At 33.8% G+C, this 18,634-nt stretch overlaps 1 protein-coding gene across 3 annotated transcripts in view; it reads right to left on the bottom strand.

Annotated features, from left to right (window-relative positions):
- LOC149786841 (insulin-like peptide) overlaps positions 1–18,634 on the bottom strand; it is a 152,046-nt gene that overhangs the window by 21,139 nt on the left and 112,273 nt on the right. For 2 of the 3 annotated variants that reach the window (XM_089978277.1, XM_089978276.1), the window contains exon 2: positions 5,742–5,874. The exons of the other annotated variant lie outside the window; for it this stretch is intronic. In XM_089978277.1, coding sequence (XP_089834403.1) covers positions 5,742–5,828 — 87 coding nt within the window. In that variant the 5' untranslated portion in view covers positions 5,829–5,874. The remainder of the gene's footprint in view (positions 1–5,741; positions 5,875–18,634) is intronic. 3 annotated transcript variants of the gene reach the window in all.

Here is an 18,634-nt window from a genome sequence, read left to right as displayed (position 1 = left end):
CCAGAATGGGGCACCGCAACACAATGAATACGTATTTTTACGTAGCAGGGTGCCTTTTGCAATTCCCGGTAATTTTCTAGCAAATGTTATCACTTAATGGCCGTTATAAGAAAATACACTTCTAATTGATCAGGGAACATTCTACTAGCGGATAAATCAGCCCCGCATCTATAATAATGTTGACTGGCGCTTTAGGGACCGATATCGCCTTTTCATTAAAACCTGCGAAAATCTGCTGCCACTTTTGTCCGCACACATCAGTGTAAATTTTATACACTTACCGGTATTTCTCGAGGGTGTTGAGCAACAGGCTGCTGCATGGTTCTTTTGGCGATATGTACATACTTATTCCGGATGAAATCCTATGTTTTGTGACTTGTAAATCACGTGGAATAACACAACTCTCTTTCCAGTTGCCATTTTGAATTTCGCGCTAGATATGGTTGTTACCAAATTCCGGTAAGTGTTATAAACTGTACGCAAGTGTGTTACGGAAAGATTTCATGCAGAAAAATTGCACATTTTAATAAACAGGTGACACCAGACCGACATATCGTCCATCAGTATGGACGCGGGGGTAGGGGGTGGGGGTGGGGGTGTTTGTGATGTATTGGGCTATATTGAACCTAGTGCCAATTTGGAGTTACTATAGGTAAAGCTGGTGTGAAATGGTCATCGTTGCCTTGTCGTCATTGGTCAAGGTCACGTGGGGTGGTTTCCTGGTCTCGTTGGCAATAAGACAATAAGTTCCTTCAATATTTGACGACTAACTGATATGTTGTCTCTTCTTCTGTAACAATCGTTCATTCCGAGTCCACACCTTGATTTAAAGTCGATTAAACTTGTTCCGAAACTGACGATGATGTTTATTTTCTCGACGAGTATAAACTGCACACGAAACGAGTAACACTAGATCAGGAAATTAATGAAATTAATACCAATGTGAAAATGCTGATAGACATGTCAAATTATAATCTTATTACACTAAATTATAATCTTATTACACTAAATTATAATCTTATTACACTAAATTATAATCTTATTACACTAAATGGAATATTATTGACTAATCATTACTCAATGGCACTGCTTCAGAATATTTTATAATAAATAATAGAAATTATATTTGTGATAATAATAACAACAACAACAACAACAATAATAATAATAATAATAAAAATAATAATAGTGCAAATATCAATAATATTAATAAGGTTTGGAACTAAATGCCAAATAGGCAGTCAGAAAATATTACTTTGCGAAAAATATGCATGACAATGACCAAACAAACGAAAATGACAAATAGTACCCATACTGATGTGGATTTATACAGTTCAGACAGTAATTTGTAATATTTAATGCCATTTAACTTTTGAATGCAGGGAGCACGCACTTCACTTGGTAATACTTTTGTGTCCGATATCGTCTCGTTTCTTCGTGGCTCGGCCAGAGCTCTGCCTAACTGTGACGTCATACAATGATTATTTGACGATCCCTATATCCATGCTATTTTCACAACAAGGAAAAAGAATAATAATGGATGCCAAGCACATAGTGTGGTTCCCTGCTTAGTATGCTCCCTGCGTTGCACTCCGCTATACTAAGTCAGGCGAACGCCTACGCCATATTGTCACGTGATGAAAACAAATGGCCCCACATGGAGAGATTTAATTAATCTAACCGTGGCACATTTATTCCTTTAATATTCTCTTTCTAAATGACACAATATGAACTTTACTAATACTTTTGATTTGAAGTATAGCAGTCGTGGCTAAGCTTGAATGCAAGATAACGACTGCTATACTTCAAATCAAAAGTATTAGTAAAGTTCATATTGTGTCATTTAGAAAGAGAATATTAAAGGAATAAATGTGCCAAGGTTAGATTAATTAAATCTCTCCATGTGGGGCCATTTGTTTTGATCACGTGACAATATGGCGTTGGCGAATGCCTGACTTAGTATAGCGGAGTGCAACGCAGGGAGCATACTAATCAGGGAATCAAGCTAGCTGAGCACAGTGTCAAGGAGTGAGTGAGGCGTGGAGCGAAGGAGTTTTTATTTATATTAATAAAACAAATATTCAATATTTATATCATATAACTACGATGTATATACCATGATACGGTTATTCTCAGCATATTCAAGTAAGTAAAGAATCTTTTCGTATTATGAAGGACCTGGTGCACGAAAGCAAAATACGTAAGGTAAAGTGATTATTATTAATGAATCGATTGATGTTTGAAATCAGAGCTGTTTACTTCAGTATACATTATGGCTAATAAAGAAATTAATTCTTGAATGATATCAGTGAAATGAGTTGTCTATTCTATTCAAACCTCCTGGATTAAGATTCGTCCATTTCAGTTCGAGCTGTCAATCACTGTTACTCCATTAACCTCTACAACGAATACTATATTACGATTGCTGGCTGTAAGTATGAACAATTAACGTAAGTAATACTGATTTATCAAATAACACACCAAATGAAATTATGTTGAAACCTTCATGGTCCAACAGGGAAGAATAAAATTCATGCAAAATTTGCTTTATAGTGCTACTAGGCAAAATACATACATACGTACGCAGAGAACTCCATTCCCAGAAAGCCTGGCAAAAACAAAATTTACGTACATACAGATCTCTTGGCTTTTTCTCCTGGCAGGCTTTTATGTTTACACATGAGCTGACATATCTGCTTGTCCGAATGAACCAAGCAAAATAATACAACTTCCTGCCCTGTCCTAGCGGCTTACGACTTATTAATGCCATATGTTAACTTCACAGGACGAGGCATGTTTATTCTATGTCAAATATGGGCAGTGTAGCAACCATCCAAGGAAGTAACGCAAGGAGTATATCTTTATTCTCTTACATCGATTATGGCATTTTATAAATCACACAGGAACATAGGCCAGGACCATGGCTCTATTCATAATTATCATGTTTCCTTTACCGAGCCAATAGTCTAAGACTTATTCGGACCATTTCTACTATTTCTTACGTGATTGACCGTCAGATTCACCGAAAGGTTGCCAATAATGAAAAATAGTTCGATGCATTCGCAATTCGTCTTCAAATACTTTTTCGTAAATAATGTAGTCCGACTGGTAGCATTTGGCATACATTCGAGGTAGAGTTATCTTAGAGGGGTGCAATCGCCAGTTGTTACGTAGTTTTGAGAGAATGACGTATGTACGGTGAAGTTGTTTGCATTTGAAACATACACATTGGAGAGAATATTAGGACACCTCTATGCTACTTTGATGTAACGTGGCGGACATTTCTTTGGATACTGTACTTGTGGAAATTGTACAAGATCTAAGCACAGTATTAACTAAAATGACTGTTCCTTTGTGCTAATAATAAATCAACCTGAATGAATTAGTCTAAGATACACTATCTATAACAACTATCAAAAGAGAGAAAATGAATTTTGCCAGACTAGACAATGCCATACTAGGAAAGTGCAACGAATGAATTACCAAATATGTAAAATTTAATTTAAAAAAAGTTATCGGCTCTTTTTTCTACAATTTACCTCTGAAGTTCAGGAAGTGAAAATGACAAATTGGAATTAGCAGTTTTTTGAAAGATGCAGATCTCAAGTAAGGCCAAGCTGTATACTGTATAACCCATATTACACACATCATCCATACACCAAAATAAGGGAATTAAAGGTTATTTGAACGTATTGTTCACAAGATATACAATTTCTTTTTTAAATAGCTAGAATAACCAGTGAGGAAATCCGGGAAAATTCATTTTTTTAAATTCTAACATCTATTCGGAATTGTAAGCGCCATCGAAGCTGCTTAATGCCGTCACATTATAATAATTGGATATCTTCAAACATCAGTTATTTTATCTGTGATTCTGTTCAAACTCATTATGATAAATACTATTTTCTGCTAGTATTGACTTTTATTTTGTAGTTTTCTAAGGATGGAAAATAATGTGAGCTGAAAGAATGTGACACTTAACTTGCTTGTCACATTCAAAGTTCTGTTTGTACTGATTTAAAACCTCAAATGTGTCAAAATTAATTGATATATAGAAATAAAATAAAATCTTTAAAAAAAATATAACTTCTGGTATAATGCACCGAAAATTGAATGTTCCGAATATCGATATCAGGATAAAAGCTTAAATACATTAGAAACTAATGATAATTTTGAACTTGTACATAATGCACATCTCTCTCTCTCTCTCTCTCTCTCTCTCTCTCTCTCTCTCTCTCTATATATATATATATATATATATATATATATATATATATATATATATATATCTGTATGTCTGTCTGTCTATCTATATTTCAAGTTGAGATAGAGAGATGGCGCTATATATATATATATATATATATATATATATATATATATATATATATATATATATATATATATATATATATATATATTCAATAGCGCCATCTATCTATCTAATTTGTCTAAACATTGTGAGGAATAATGTATATATATCTATATTATTCCTCACAATCAATGTTGATGAAATGATGATAGAGTAAAAATAATAAAAATGATATATGCACTAGACTATGATCCATGTTACGGTTTCAATAGAAATTCAAAATTAATTTGAGCTCATCACAAAGGAATAATCCAGATTTTTTTCTTTCTTTCTATCCTCTCTTAAACAGAAGATGTGCTCTGTGCCAACCATTCTCAAATGATGTTTCCTACATTTTATGCCAAAAGGTTTAGATAGACGTTTTATTTGTCTTTGCAGTCATAAGTTCGAAAATGACCCTCCATCCTAAAGCATACGTTTTTGTCATTTTACCTTACATTTTACAAATACAGTTTAAGCAATACAACATAAATATCACAATTTTCACTCTGTCTGAATTATAAAGAAAATCACATTGATTGCGCCATCAACTTCACACTTACAGTAACCAGTTTTGAAGATATCTTTTAGTTTCCGCTCAGTTTAAACTCCCTTATATTCTTATTTCTTTTGTAAATTGTAACCAAAGTGCATTTTTAAAAATTCTTCAGGAAATGTCTGCTGCAAAACACAAACGTTTCTCTGACATACTTTTGTATTGAAATTAATATTTTTATTAAATACGTGGTAACAACATTGGATTCACTGTTCAGTAATAAAATTTCATTGGATTTGCGTAAGAACCTTTCTGAGTGTACACCCAGATGATATTGCTAAGCAACCAGATTTGTTGCTGTCTGGTTGTTTGGTGGTCACCAATGATTTATGAAAGTTTGGAAAATCACAGATATATTGATCTATATAGCTCGGCACGAAAACTAAACTTGACACATGCAGGAGATTGTTTCATGTACCATAGCTTGAACTTTCTAGATATTCCCACCTTGCAGCTATGTCCACGTACATCCTTTCTAAGCATAAAACGACAAAAGCACAAATCCACATTATATTTGCCCCTGGGTTAGTTCTTATCCTGAGGAACCAACCCAAGGGATATAAACATCATTCTACGGCTTAAAAGGGATTAATAATGTGTTAAACATTGGACAAAACGTAGTAGGCTGGAGGACAGGAGACACAAGAGGGCCTGTCATTGTTAATATTGGTTACAATAGTATCCTGATCGACTTCGAGAAGTCTTCAAAGGAGATCTTTGGATCTGGGTTTGTGGAAATGTCGTTTCTCGCAATTGTTTAAATCAAAACATCAATTTGTAACTTAATTAATAAATAATTGTTATAAATGCAACCTATTTTAAAGAGAGATAACTTACGAAACAAATTTTCCGAGGCGTAGAATTAAGGCAGTCTATTAGGCGTATAACTCTTGAGAAGGCAATCATAAGTGAGGTGGAGATCATTTAATCTTGAAATAGCGACGCCTGGCACCGAATCTTGACTGGAATTCTAAAACATAATATTGACAATTGAAATTGACGCTTTATATATGGGAACATCGCTCGGCCCTTTCAGTTAGGTCTACTAATAACATCGGAAGTAGTTGCAGGAATACAAATACATTTGATAAGTTTGGTGAATCGCTTCTGGCGGAACACACCACATATGTGACGACAATAAAAGCTGACAATGTTCCGATTGTGAATTTGTCAACTCTCGTCGACATGTTATTCCAGGTGAACGAAAGTAGTTCAGAAATGAGTTGTCAATGGCCACGAATTACATCAGAGATTTCTTACTCGACATGACGGAAAAGGCAGAGGATGATGCGATTTAATGGTAAATTGGTGAAAAATTTTAAACAAAACGACAAAATACAGACTTTATTTTAAAAAATGGTGAAAATTTGAATAAATCTTATTGAATTAATTGATGTTTTTTATATCTTAATTTATTGTTTGATTTAAACATAACATTTATATATACATCTTTAAATTAACGTGAAAACGTTGACGTTTCATCGAAATTAAAAATAGTAGACAGCAAAACATAGTCTGCATTTGAAATAACTGTAAGCACATTTTTAAACAGTTTCTTCCGTGGTTTATAAAAGTCAATTTTTCAACTGATATTCATCACTAAAATTTTGATCAAATGTGTCTCATATGCATACCGACCGTAGTTTTGTAGAAGTCAGAAAAACTATTGCCCTATACGAAATCTTTCGACTGTTTCGAACATTAATGGTCATCCCGGTCATGTGACTCGAAGACATAATAGACGCGTCAGATGAAGCAATGGCTTGTTAGCCTTGTTGTGAATATTTTATGTCTGAATTTAGTAATTTTTTTGGAAATGGACATTTTTTTTGTTAATGTAGCAACAATTTAATCCCTCAGAAATTCTGCTTGCCTGTCTGAGCCGTTGTCGAAAGAACTGCCCGATTTTGACTGCTCTGAAGCCAGCAGAGCGGATGACGTGAAAGACGATATCACTATAGACTTTCTTATGAACAGAACTGGCATGTATCGTCCTTTGTAATTGTACAATTAATGTTTCACTTATACAAGTTTATTGTTTTTAGTTCCACAATATGTGAATTAGTTTGTTGAAATAGCAAGAGAGCCACTTGATCGTGTTAGGGTTAGGTTTGGGTGAGGTGTCGCATGTATACAGTAGTAGGTCCGATATTAAGTACGTTGCTAAGATGAGTGCGGTGAAAAAATAATTTAGCGTTTGTTTCGGACAATATTTAAATATATTGCAGGTTCTGTGTCACATAGTGTGTAAAAGATTGTGTCTATATTGAGTGACGTGTGATATACACGTATGTGCGTCTGTTATTTTTTTAATTTTTTTTACTGAGAAGTAATATTTGTCATTTGCAATATGGAGTACATCTCATGTATCCCGTTAAGTGCCTCAGACAATGACATCTTTTTCTCCATTACATAGTCTTCTGTTTATAATCTGCCAAAGACCAACCCAACCTTCCAACAAAATGTTGTCTTTGATTGTACTGTAAAAAAAGGTAATTACTTCATATTTAATAATCGAGCTATGCATTACTTTAAAAATCTGGTTTTATATAACAGGCAGTCTCATAAAATGGGACAGTCATATTTCCTTTTACTTTTATGTTGCCAGTGGAGTACAACCTATGTATTAGTCTTTCTTTTGTTCAATTGTTCTTTCTTGGATGTTTTGTGGTTTCTGTTAGCCCGTGCTTACTTTGAAGCAGAGTAACTATTGTCAGGAAGTAGATCCCGCGGAAACGAAAGCTTTTGAGAGTAGAAACGCTGCATCAATAGAGAGTGTATTTGAGACTGCACAAATTGCCTCTCTATGGAGGTGTTTTTATTCAAATTTGCAAGGATGAAGAAACGCCAACAACAACCATTTTGTGAGGTTAACATCGAAAGTATGACTAGGTACCAGAAGGAAGCCATTACAGGTGTATTTTAGTGAAAGGTATTTGTAGAAATACGGACCGGCAGTGGAAAATATTTATTTATCAGTCTATTCAAGTTGTGTACTCCCCTTGTATCGATCATACAGGAACAGTGTTCAAATTTGAACAGCTTAATTTTGATTGGATGACGTGGCTTGCCGACGCATTCAGTGAAATTCACAGACCCGAAGCACAGAAATATCTGCTCGAATCGTCAAGGTGTATATAGGGTTATCATAACGGAACCTTGGCTAGCTGTTTGTTATATTTTGTGAGTGATCTTTGTGCAATAAAGTTATAAATGACTTTACAAATTGTGATCCTGTAGCTTTGTAGTATTAGTAGTAGCATTAGTATTTGTATTAGTAGTATTAGTATTTTTTAGTAATAGTAGTAGCAGTAGTATTTGTAGTAGTATTTGTATTAGTAGTAGTAGTATTTGTATTAGTAGTAGTAGCAGTAGTATTTGTAGTAGTATTTTGTAGTAGTAGTATTAGTATTTGTAGTAGCAGTAGTAGCAGTAGTATTTGTAGTAGTAGTAGTATTTGTAGTAGTAGTAGTAGTAGTAGCAGTAGTATTAGTATTTGTAGTAGTAGTAGTATTTGTAATAGTAGTATTTGAAGTAGTAGTAGTATTTGTAGCAATATTAGTAGTATTTTTCGTAGTAATAGTAGTATTTGTATTAGTAGTAGTATTAGTAGCAGTAGTAGTATTTGTATTTGTTGCAGTATTTGTAGTAGCAGTAGTAGTAGCAGTAGTATGAGTATTTGTAGTAGTAGTATTTTTTGTAGTAGTAGTAGTAGCAGTAGTATTTGTAGTAGTAGTAGTAGTATTTGTAGTAGTAGTAGTAGCAGTAGTATTTGTAGTAGTATTTGTAGTAGTAGTAGTAGTATTTGTAGTAGCAGTAGTAGCAGTAGTATTTGTAGTAGTAGTAGTATTTGTAGTAGTAGTAATTGAAGTAGTAGTAGTATTTGTAGCAATATTAGTAGTATTTTGTCGTAGTAATAGTAGTATTTGTAGTAGTAGTAGTAGTAGCAGTAGTAGTATTTGTATTTGTAGTAGTATGAGTATTTGTAGTAGTAGTATTTGTAGTAATAATAATGATAGTACTAGTAATTGTAGCAGTAGTAGTAGTAATGGTATATACGGCACACTCACGATCAATAAGGCTCAGTTACATTATCCTTGACTTCCCACACATCTAGGCGAAGCAGTGGGAAATGAATGCATTTCAGAAGCAGATTGTAAGAGTAATAGTTAGTGGAAAAGAAAGTATGTCTGAATGTACACGACTAAACTGTTATTGAATTGTTGTTGTGATACCCAAGGACAGAAATCTAGCTGCAACATTGCGATCTTGAGTGTATTTCCTTATAATATGGACTGTATGTATGTATTATGTGTGTGTAAGTGTGTGTATGTATGCATGCATGCATGTATGGGTAAATGTATATATGCATCTGCATGGGTATATGCATATACGTATATAATATGTACGTGCATACATGCATGTATTAGTGGTCTTGATAATGTTTGTATGTATACGAAAATATATATCTTTAGTATTTACCGAATATTTGATATGTTCATTTTACTGTGTGCATTAAAGTTGTCACCCTCAATATTGATAAAAATCTTAAATATACATGCATATACTTACTGATGTCCAATCGGATAAATAAAAATAAAGTTTAATACTGGAAGCAACTGAGATCCAGGTCAAGTAACTATATTTAGCATTGTTGGGCTTCGTTGAATTACCTTATTGGGCAAAGTCACATCTGTTACACGGTCTAAACATTTTAACGCGCATTTCTAACATTTTGGCTCTAATTTGCATTTTGTAAAGATAAGGAAATGCATATAATCCTTGATAACGATAATGATGATGATGACCATTATGATGATGATTTTAATTGTTGTTGTTGTTGTTATTATTATAATTATAATTATAATTATTATTATTATTATTACTATTATTATTATTATACATTTTGAAGTTTCTACAAATTAGGAACTAAGTTTTGGAGACAAAATGGTACGGTCATTACAGCAATGATTTTCACCGTGGTATAATTGGGAAAGAGTCACTCTGTTTTTTTAATATTCACTTCATTGTGGTTACAAACATAGTGTGGTGGAAGTGCATACGTAAAGTGAGTGTATGATCTGTTTATTTTTTTATATGTGTTTTTGATTGAGCCGAAAACAGAACCCTTAACCCTGCTAGCTTTTGATTAGCTAGCTGCTGAAGTGTTATGTGATGTGATTTGGATTTTTAAGGTACCTTTAACAATATTTCAGTCAGATCGCTACGATGTCTGCAATGTGGCAGTTTATAGTGATGTTTAGCACTGGGGCATCATGCCGCAGACATATAGCATGATGTTCCACCCAGCCACACTATCCTGACATCAGGCCAACCAGTCCCAACACTAACCTTTTAATGCGGAACGCCCAGCGAGGTGGCTGTTAGTACCATTTTTGTAAGTCTTTGGTATGACTCGCCCGGGGATCGAACCTACGACCTCCCGCATCCTAGGCGGACGCTCTAACCACTAGGCCACCGGAACGTCAGCTAGCTGCTGAATGAAAATGTGCTGAACATTTACCGATATTTCTTGGCATGTTTTATTGATGTACAATAGCACCGTCACCTCTCGGACTCTTAGTGCGATTGGAATGTTGCTCTGAGTTAAATTTTGGAGTACTTATATACTACATATGACACTTTATAGTGGCCTGACTCGTATGTAGGTCTTTCATTGTAGATAAGATCGTTCTGCATCTTTGTAAAACTAGTAGGTAACATACCTACATATCGCAAGTCCGTCTTGTTGTCTGTTGTTCCTAGTTATATTATCGAAACAGGTAAAAACAAATAAATTGTCATCTGCATATGAAAACGATACTAGTTAACAGACGACAATATTAAGCAATTCATATTCTATTTCAGGAACCATGATGTCTCGCGTTTTCATGACACATTAAGAGTCCATCAGAGAGAAAATGATTAACACAAAATATTGCAAAGACACAAAATGCGCCCCTTTAATAATCTGTGTTAAACCATAATGTAAAAGTTAGCCAGTCTAGTAGAACTTAAGGTACGGATTGTCACTAAATTGCAGAGCTGAGCAAACAACGGTTTTTTTTTATAACTAAAATGCAGCAGGTGAGCAATTTAGAGGCGCATTCCCTAAACATTGGGTAACTGTGAAAACTGTGCAACCTAGTAAATTCCCTTTTTATGCAATATCCAATGTAATCAAAATGAATTTTCGGAAAAATGTCAGCCTTCCTATGTCGTAAATGACATTTTTTAGGAAATCACGAAATCAGTTGGTGTTCCATTATTTTCAGTAGTGCGTATGGAACAATCTTATCCTGGATTCAGAAAAAGGTGAAATGGAAAAAATAAAATACTATTAGAACTATTATCGATGGATGCATCGCAAAGGGTCCACCAATAACTGTTTGCCTAGCAGTTCCTTACACAGAAGAAATTGTGATTTTATACAAAGTTATACGATTGGACATTCAAGGGCCATAACAACGACAAATAATGAAGAACGCTGAAAATGTTACCCATTTAAAGTCGTATCATTATCAGACTCCAGATCAGCTGTGATTGACCATCAGCAGGCCTAGATAAAGTAATGCAACAGGACTAAAGTAAAGAGGACAGACAATAAGAACCTTACATGTTCGATGTTGAATACTGGAAATTGAAATTCAGACACCAAGGGCCACAACTCTCCGAAACGATAAATTTGAATATTAGCAAAATTAATTAATTTCAAGTTCTATTCGATGTAAGGCGAATAACAAATATGATTGAAATCCATTAGTTTTTGGTAAGGTGATACTTGAAATCGATGTCAGGAGCTCAGTCAATTTGACTTTGAAATTTAAATCACTTTGCTTCAGAATATTCTAAGTCCCAGATATTTTAACTTCACATATCTGAGAAATCTATATTGAATTCTACAAACTTTCGCAATGTCATTCAAAGGGAGAACTTAATTTAAATCCTATCGAGGAAGGGTTAGAGTCCTTTAGAAAGGACGAACTAGTCAAGCTAGCCAGACATTATGATCTTTCTGAAGCGAAGACTTCTTTATCGAAGCGAGAAATACCAAAATATTTTAGCCCAATATTTCGTAACAGTAACGTTGATTGCTGGGAGTCAAATATCTATTATAATTTATTTGGGACACGGAAGGGTAGTTTTAGATCATTTCTAAAAAGCCACTGAGAGGTCTTAATACAGAAATAATAATAAGATAAAACACCGAATTATACGTATGTTACATTCATGAATGAAATTTCAGTAATAGTCTGTGCTTATTTTGGTGCATATTTTAAGAAAAAGATACATTTTTGTCTCTAAAAGTGATGGTAATTAACCTAAATTGAAGACCATACTTCAAATATTTTGATGTTTCAACTTGTTCTTGCAAATGTATAAAGATCCAAGATTCAGTTTTGAAAAATACCTCGCGTCATTGATGTCATTATGATGAAAGACAATAACTACAGGACTACGCCCATGTATATCTTAGATTATCGAAGTTAGATTGTAACAGAAGAAACAGACATCGCGTAGGATAATATTCATGTAGTTTCTCATTTCTGATGTATCGTCGATAATCTGAGTTAGACGTTAACAGACGCGACAGGTATCGCATGACATTACGATTATGTTGTTAAGCCATCGACATCATCGTTTTCCTAAACGATGATGTCGATGGCTTAACAACATAATCGTAATGTCATGCGATACCTGTCGCGTACTTACTTATGGATTATTTTATTCTGCAGAAAATTACCGTCAATAAAGGTAATTCAAATTCCTTGTGCACGACCAGGTAGGCATGCATTGTCTATTTTATCATTGAAGTCTTCATGCTACTATCAAACAAACGTGAATGACAGAACAAAGTTCCACAATGTGTTTATATTAATAAACAGCATGATGCCAGTGAACAAATATCTGATGTAAATTTACTGACTGACTGACTTACTCACTCACTCTATCTATATTTATATGTTAGTCGGTGTCTGTAAATATGCATGAATATGTTTTTTGTATAAATGTTCAATTTAAATAGAGATAATTACAGCAGTTCTAGTTGCTGTGGCGTAGCCGGAGTTTGACCTTGCTGTCACACAAGTAAGTAATCTAATCAATGACTGCCAAATGATGCCTATGAATGCAATTATGTCAACCCTAATTGGTTTCACATCCTATTGACTTATTTATTGTTTTAGTTATTTACCGTTTGTTACTTTAAATAGATTCGCAACAATAATAACAGTACATGAATGAGACGGATAAATGAGTCCTATACCGTTAAAAACAAACTATGAAGTACATATTTGGTTCACAGAACTAAACTCAACAGTTTTTTCCCAGTCTCAATGATTTTCTAGTTGATAATTTCCATCAAATATGTACAGTTGATTTATAATCTACCTACACAGGGAATATTACAACAGAAAACCAAATAATAATAATTTAGGTAGGTATGGCTGTAATGTATGTATCTGTGTTTAGAATATTGTTCATATACGTATATGTTTTCCAGTATAGTCGCCACGATACTTGAGCATATGCATGATATTTTTCCTCTTCTTCTTAATATAACCAATTACAAAAATTGAAAACAATATGGCAGATGGGTCAGTCATGAAAAATTTGTTAAAGAAAGTTTATTATTATTATTATTATTATTATTATTATAGAATGTATAATTTGGAAAGTGGGTGCCATTTTAGATCCGAGAATCCGGTGCGTAACACGGGCAGGACGAGTACCAACTGTTTAGTCGAGGCAAGCGATGAACAGTGTGTGTTTAGTATAGTACTGTAGAGACAATGCTTTCAAGAACAAAACAATTTCTGCTGGGTCTTACAGGTTTTGGATTATGCAGGGTTCATATTACAGAATGTAAGGTCTAATGTCCTTTGATGTTTTCATAAAGACTGCACAGTCTCGAGATGGCTGATAATATACGACGCGAGGAAGGGTGTTTGGAGCAGTTACTTTGACAATTCAAGCATCCTCTGTTCCAAAATAAATGCCTCCGAAAAGCAGGAGTAGAACAAGTCTTTGGTGACCTTAACCTTCTACTAGTGCATAGTTTAATATTGTTATGCGCGCATAAGGTCAAAATCTTACCAAATATTTTTTTGGCGTCTTGAAGACTATTTGCAACGTGTCTGAGTGAAATAATTACTTGTAAACTGACCAATTTCACTCCAATTTAGGAAACATGTGAATAAAACTTAAAAGAACGTACTAATAGTAGGTCACGACGCGAAAAATTCTAGAAAGGGGTCTTTCAGCTGCTAAACATTATTTGTAGAGTTGCCCTCGACTCCATTACCAGACACAATATAGAATAGCCTCAGTCACTATACTTTCTCTGTCATGTTTTCCACATTGATATTTTTGTTTTGCCCTAAATACAATTTTATCATGTTGTAATGTTTACTGTGGGGCGATCATTGTGTATTAGAATTAAAGATGACACTTTATGTATCGCTGAATCTATTGCTAAATAATTGTTTTTACAAATTTATGTAGGGTTCACTCGACGGCCTAAATGTATTGATGCGGTCTTTGGGGTGAAGGAAAAAGTAGGAAACGAATCCTCTGAACTTGGATAGGCGACCAAATATTCATTTGTTTACTATGTCTTAGGGTTTTTTTTTTTTTTAATATTTACCAGTCTAGGATTTTTTTGCTACGGGGACGGTGTGGTTGTGGGGGTGATTTTGAGAAGAGGACAATTTATGGTCTGTTTTCTGTGACAATCGCATCATTTAAACTGGAGAAAAAGTATGTTTGTATGAATCCGATCCACACCCCCACCCCCACCCCCGTTTAAATCCACTACTCCATTATTACTATGAAAATCCAGTGCTTACGACTTTCTTAACACTTTCAAATAATTGAGCAATTTAAAACAAAATAATCAATACGCCCACACACCCTAAACAAAATAAAGAAAAATAAGAGAATGTCCCAGATTAAAGTGGCCTTATATGCATCTTTAATATTATATTAAATTGTTAAATTATCCTTAATTAAACCCCAACAATTGAAACTTTCACACATTTTCAGCGATATTCATGTTCGTTGTCTTAATGCTAATGAGCTGATTAGTGATCTACTAGTAAAGCTGTTGTCTGATTTCACGCGAACTAGCGATGTTCAAATATGGGCATCACTACTAAGCCTATATCGAAAACACAAGATACCCTTCAGCAATCAGTCTGATGTGACAAAATGTCTTTACTGACACAATTCAGGGTCTGATCTAAGGTGGGGTTGGGGTGTGCCAACTCAGCTTGCTACTACTGCCCATCAAACATTAAATGCGAAGCAAAAGGAATGTTCCTTATAGTAAGTTTTCTTCGAAGTCAGAAGGCGAACATTATGCCTAGAAAACGGACAAAATGCAGATGCTTCCAGAGCTCCACACCAAGATTTCATCCCCTATACAATTTGCCCACTTTTTACGACCCCCATCCCATTCCACAATGATTTTCCTGGATCCGCACCTGAATATAGCCCATGATCGTATGTATGTCTTTCATCATTTTGCTTGATTTTGCCATGTTCAGAAATTTCCGGATAGACTGAAGTAATTGAGAAATTTTAAAATTTCTTGAGAATAAATCGACTAGAAACTCATTTTCTGGTTAACCAATGTTACTATGATTTGTAGATTTCAGCTAATTCTAAACTTATGAAAACTACATACATTTAGGTATCGTTAACACAATCCGTATGGTTGTTTGTATTGTTCTTGCTATTACTTTGTAAATTATATGAAGTGACGATTTCATTTTTCTAGGTGCACATTAATCCTGCGTAAATGAACTATCAACCTTTGACCTATATGTGCATCTATAGAAATCACACATATCATATTGATCGAGGCTATTTCGCCACCACAGTTCAAACAGAAGTCAAGAACCCCATTAAACTCACTGTTCGTAGATTATAACCTTTATTACCAGCTATTTTACACATAAAGACGTCATAATATCTGTTCATACGTTTACATGAGCCAAGAATAGACGCTTTTGCTGTCAGTTCTTTATTCATATATTCTCAATTGTTCACCCTATCACACACACACACACACACACACACACACACACACACACGGGGAAAAAGCACTTTGACAAGGAAAAAGCACTTTGACAATAAATCGTTGAGAGTAAAACATTCTGTAATTCTGTAATGACTTGTCTCAAATGATCTAAAGAAAAACACCGTAGTGTCGATATAAAAATCGATGTACAATATTTGCAATCAAACATGGAACCAAAAGTAATAAACATGAAAATGTATTTTTGTTAATTTTCGTTTTATGTTATATTTGTTTCTACATTTATTTGTTTATATATTTTCAAACTTACAACATCAAAACATCAACAACATACGTACACTTACTGAGTACTTCTAAAAAGTACACCTGTTCCTGCCAACGATTTTTACGAGTTTGGGGGGGGGGCCGAGTGGTCTAAAGCGCTCACCGTTCCGGATCACTGCCATCTCACCTCTGTCTGCGTGGGTTCGAGTCCAAGGCTCGGCTAGCGTAGGTACGTGGGAAAGCCTGCCAGTAGCTTCTCGTGGGTCGGTGGTTCTTCCTTGGGTTTTCCAGGGTTCTTCCTCCACCAGTTATACTGGCCGCCATGTATAGCCTATCTTGTGCTGAAAAATGGCGTTAAACCCTAGAACAACAACAACAACGAGTTTGGGGAAGCTGAATGGCACAAATAAAGGTACTATCGTTTACTTTTACACATCTACGTGTCAAGTCAAATAAATTATAGCATTTTTTCGAAAATTTTGCAGACCTATATTTGTTTGTGGATGAACTAAAACAGATGTTTCGTGTATTTTAAAGTAAAGATGATAAATTGATGTGGACGAGTTTACTAAGTCACAAATGAAATTTTAAAACAAGCGAACGTGATATTCACAATGTCCACAACAAACTTCCAAGGTCGTGCAGTATCCATCCGAAAACAAACTTGTTCATATTTTCCCATACAAATGCTGTAACCTATACTTATAGCATGTTTCGACGTTGGTGCAGACCGATGGGTTGGCTAAACTGCGTATTGAAAGCACAAATCATAAATCCTTACTGAGTATGAAAATACTTACAATGTTATATAGACTTACTGTGTTTATATAGACTTACTGTGTTTATATAGACTTAATGTGTTTATATAGATTTACTGTGTTTATATAGACTTACAATGCTTATATAGACTTACTGTGTTTATATAGACTTACAATGTTTATATAGACTTACTGTGTTTATATAGACTTACTGTGTTTATATAGATTTACTGTGTTTATATAGACTTACTGTGTTTATATAGACTTACTGTGTTTATATAGATTTACTGTGTTTATATAGACTTACTGTGTTTATATAGACTTACAATGTTTATATAGACTGAATGTGTTTATATAGACTTTCTGTGTTTATATAGACTTACAATGTTTATATAGACTTACTGTGTTTATATAGATTTACTGTATTTATATAGACTTACTGTGTTTATATAGACTTAATGTGTTTATATAGATTGAATGTGTTTATACAGACTTACTGTGTTTATATAGACTTACAATGTTTATATAGACTTAATGTGTTTATATAGATTGAATGTGTTTATATAGACTTACTGTGTTTATATAGACTTACTGTGTTTATATAGACTTAATGTGTTTATATAGACTTACTGTGTTTATATAGACTTACAATGTTTATACAGACTGAATGTGTTTATAAAGATTCTGACAATTTTTAAATGGACTCTAAAATTAACTTGATCTTATATTCGTTTTAAGGGTCATAATATCAATTAACACAGCAATATTGTTTTTATAAAGGTGTTGAAATGCGCTTTGCTTAAATTCGGAATAAAATGTTATTGTGCGCTTTGTCTGCTATTTTTTCCGAGACGAAATCAAATCATTTAGGGAGTGATAAATGAGGCGCGATAATAAAACCAATGTTGACCGCATGATAAACGAAAACGATTTCATATTGAAAGCTCAAAAACATCACCTTAGATAGATAAATAGATAAACACACATACACACATATCTCTATATACATACATACATACATACATACATACATACATACATACATACATACATACGTACATACATATATACATACATACAACATACATACATACGAACATATTGATATCTAGACAAAGGATAGATAGATAAACATTATATATATATATATATATATATATATATATATATATATATATATATATATATATATATATATATATATATATATATATATATATATAAAGAGAGAGAGAGAGAGATAGATAGATATGTGCAATGAACTTACAACGAACAGTGCAAAACTAGTATATAACAGGCCTGAGCGCTTTCGAGTCTTAATGAGTCTTTTTCAAAGGAAAATACCAAACATAGACAAGACAATCAGATAAAACACAAAAACCGTTGTTTCTGCAAAACTTTACATGGCTATTTGTACCGGAATTAAACCTTTAAATGTATTATGTTTCAACTAGTTTATATCAGCTTGTTGCCGATGCTGGAAAATATTTTATTGACCTAGAAATCGATGATCCATAACGACATATGTTGTTTTATATAAATTAATGTAAGCGCAAGTTATATCCAGGATATTTCATTGTTATAGTAGTAATTATAGGGTATTAAGCAAATTTAGAGAATTATTTAAAAGAAAATGTGTCGCCTGCAAAAGATAATTTTATTTGTTC

The sequence above is a fragment of the Sinohyriopsis cumingii genome, chromosome 12 (assembly GCF_028554795.1).
Source record: "Sinohyriopsis cumingii isolate HCF-2022 chromosome 12, ASM2855479v2, whole genome shotgun sequence".
NCBI lineage: Eukaryota > Metazoa > Mollusca > Bivalvia > Unionida > Unionidae > Sinohyriopsis > Sinohyriopsis cumingii.
This window is presented reverse-complemented; position numbering and strand designations above follow the sequence as displayed.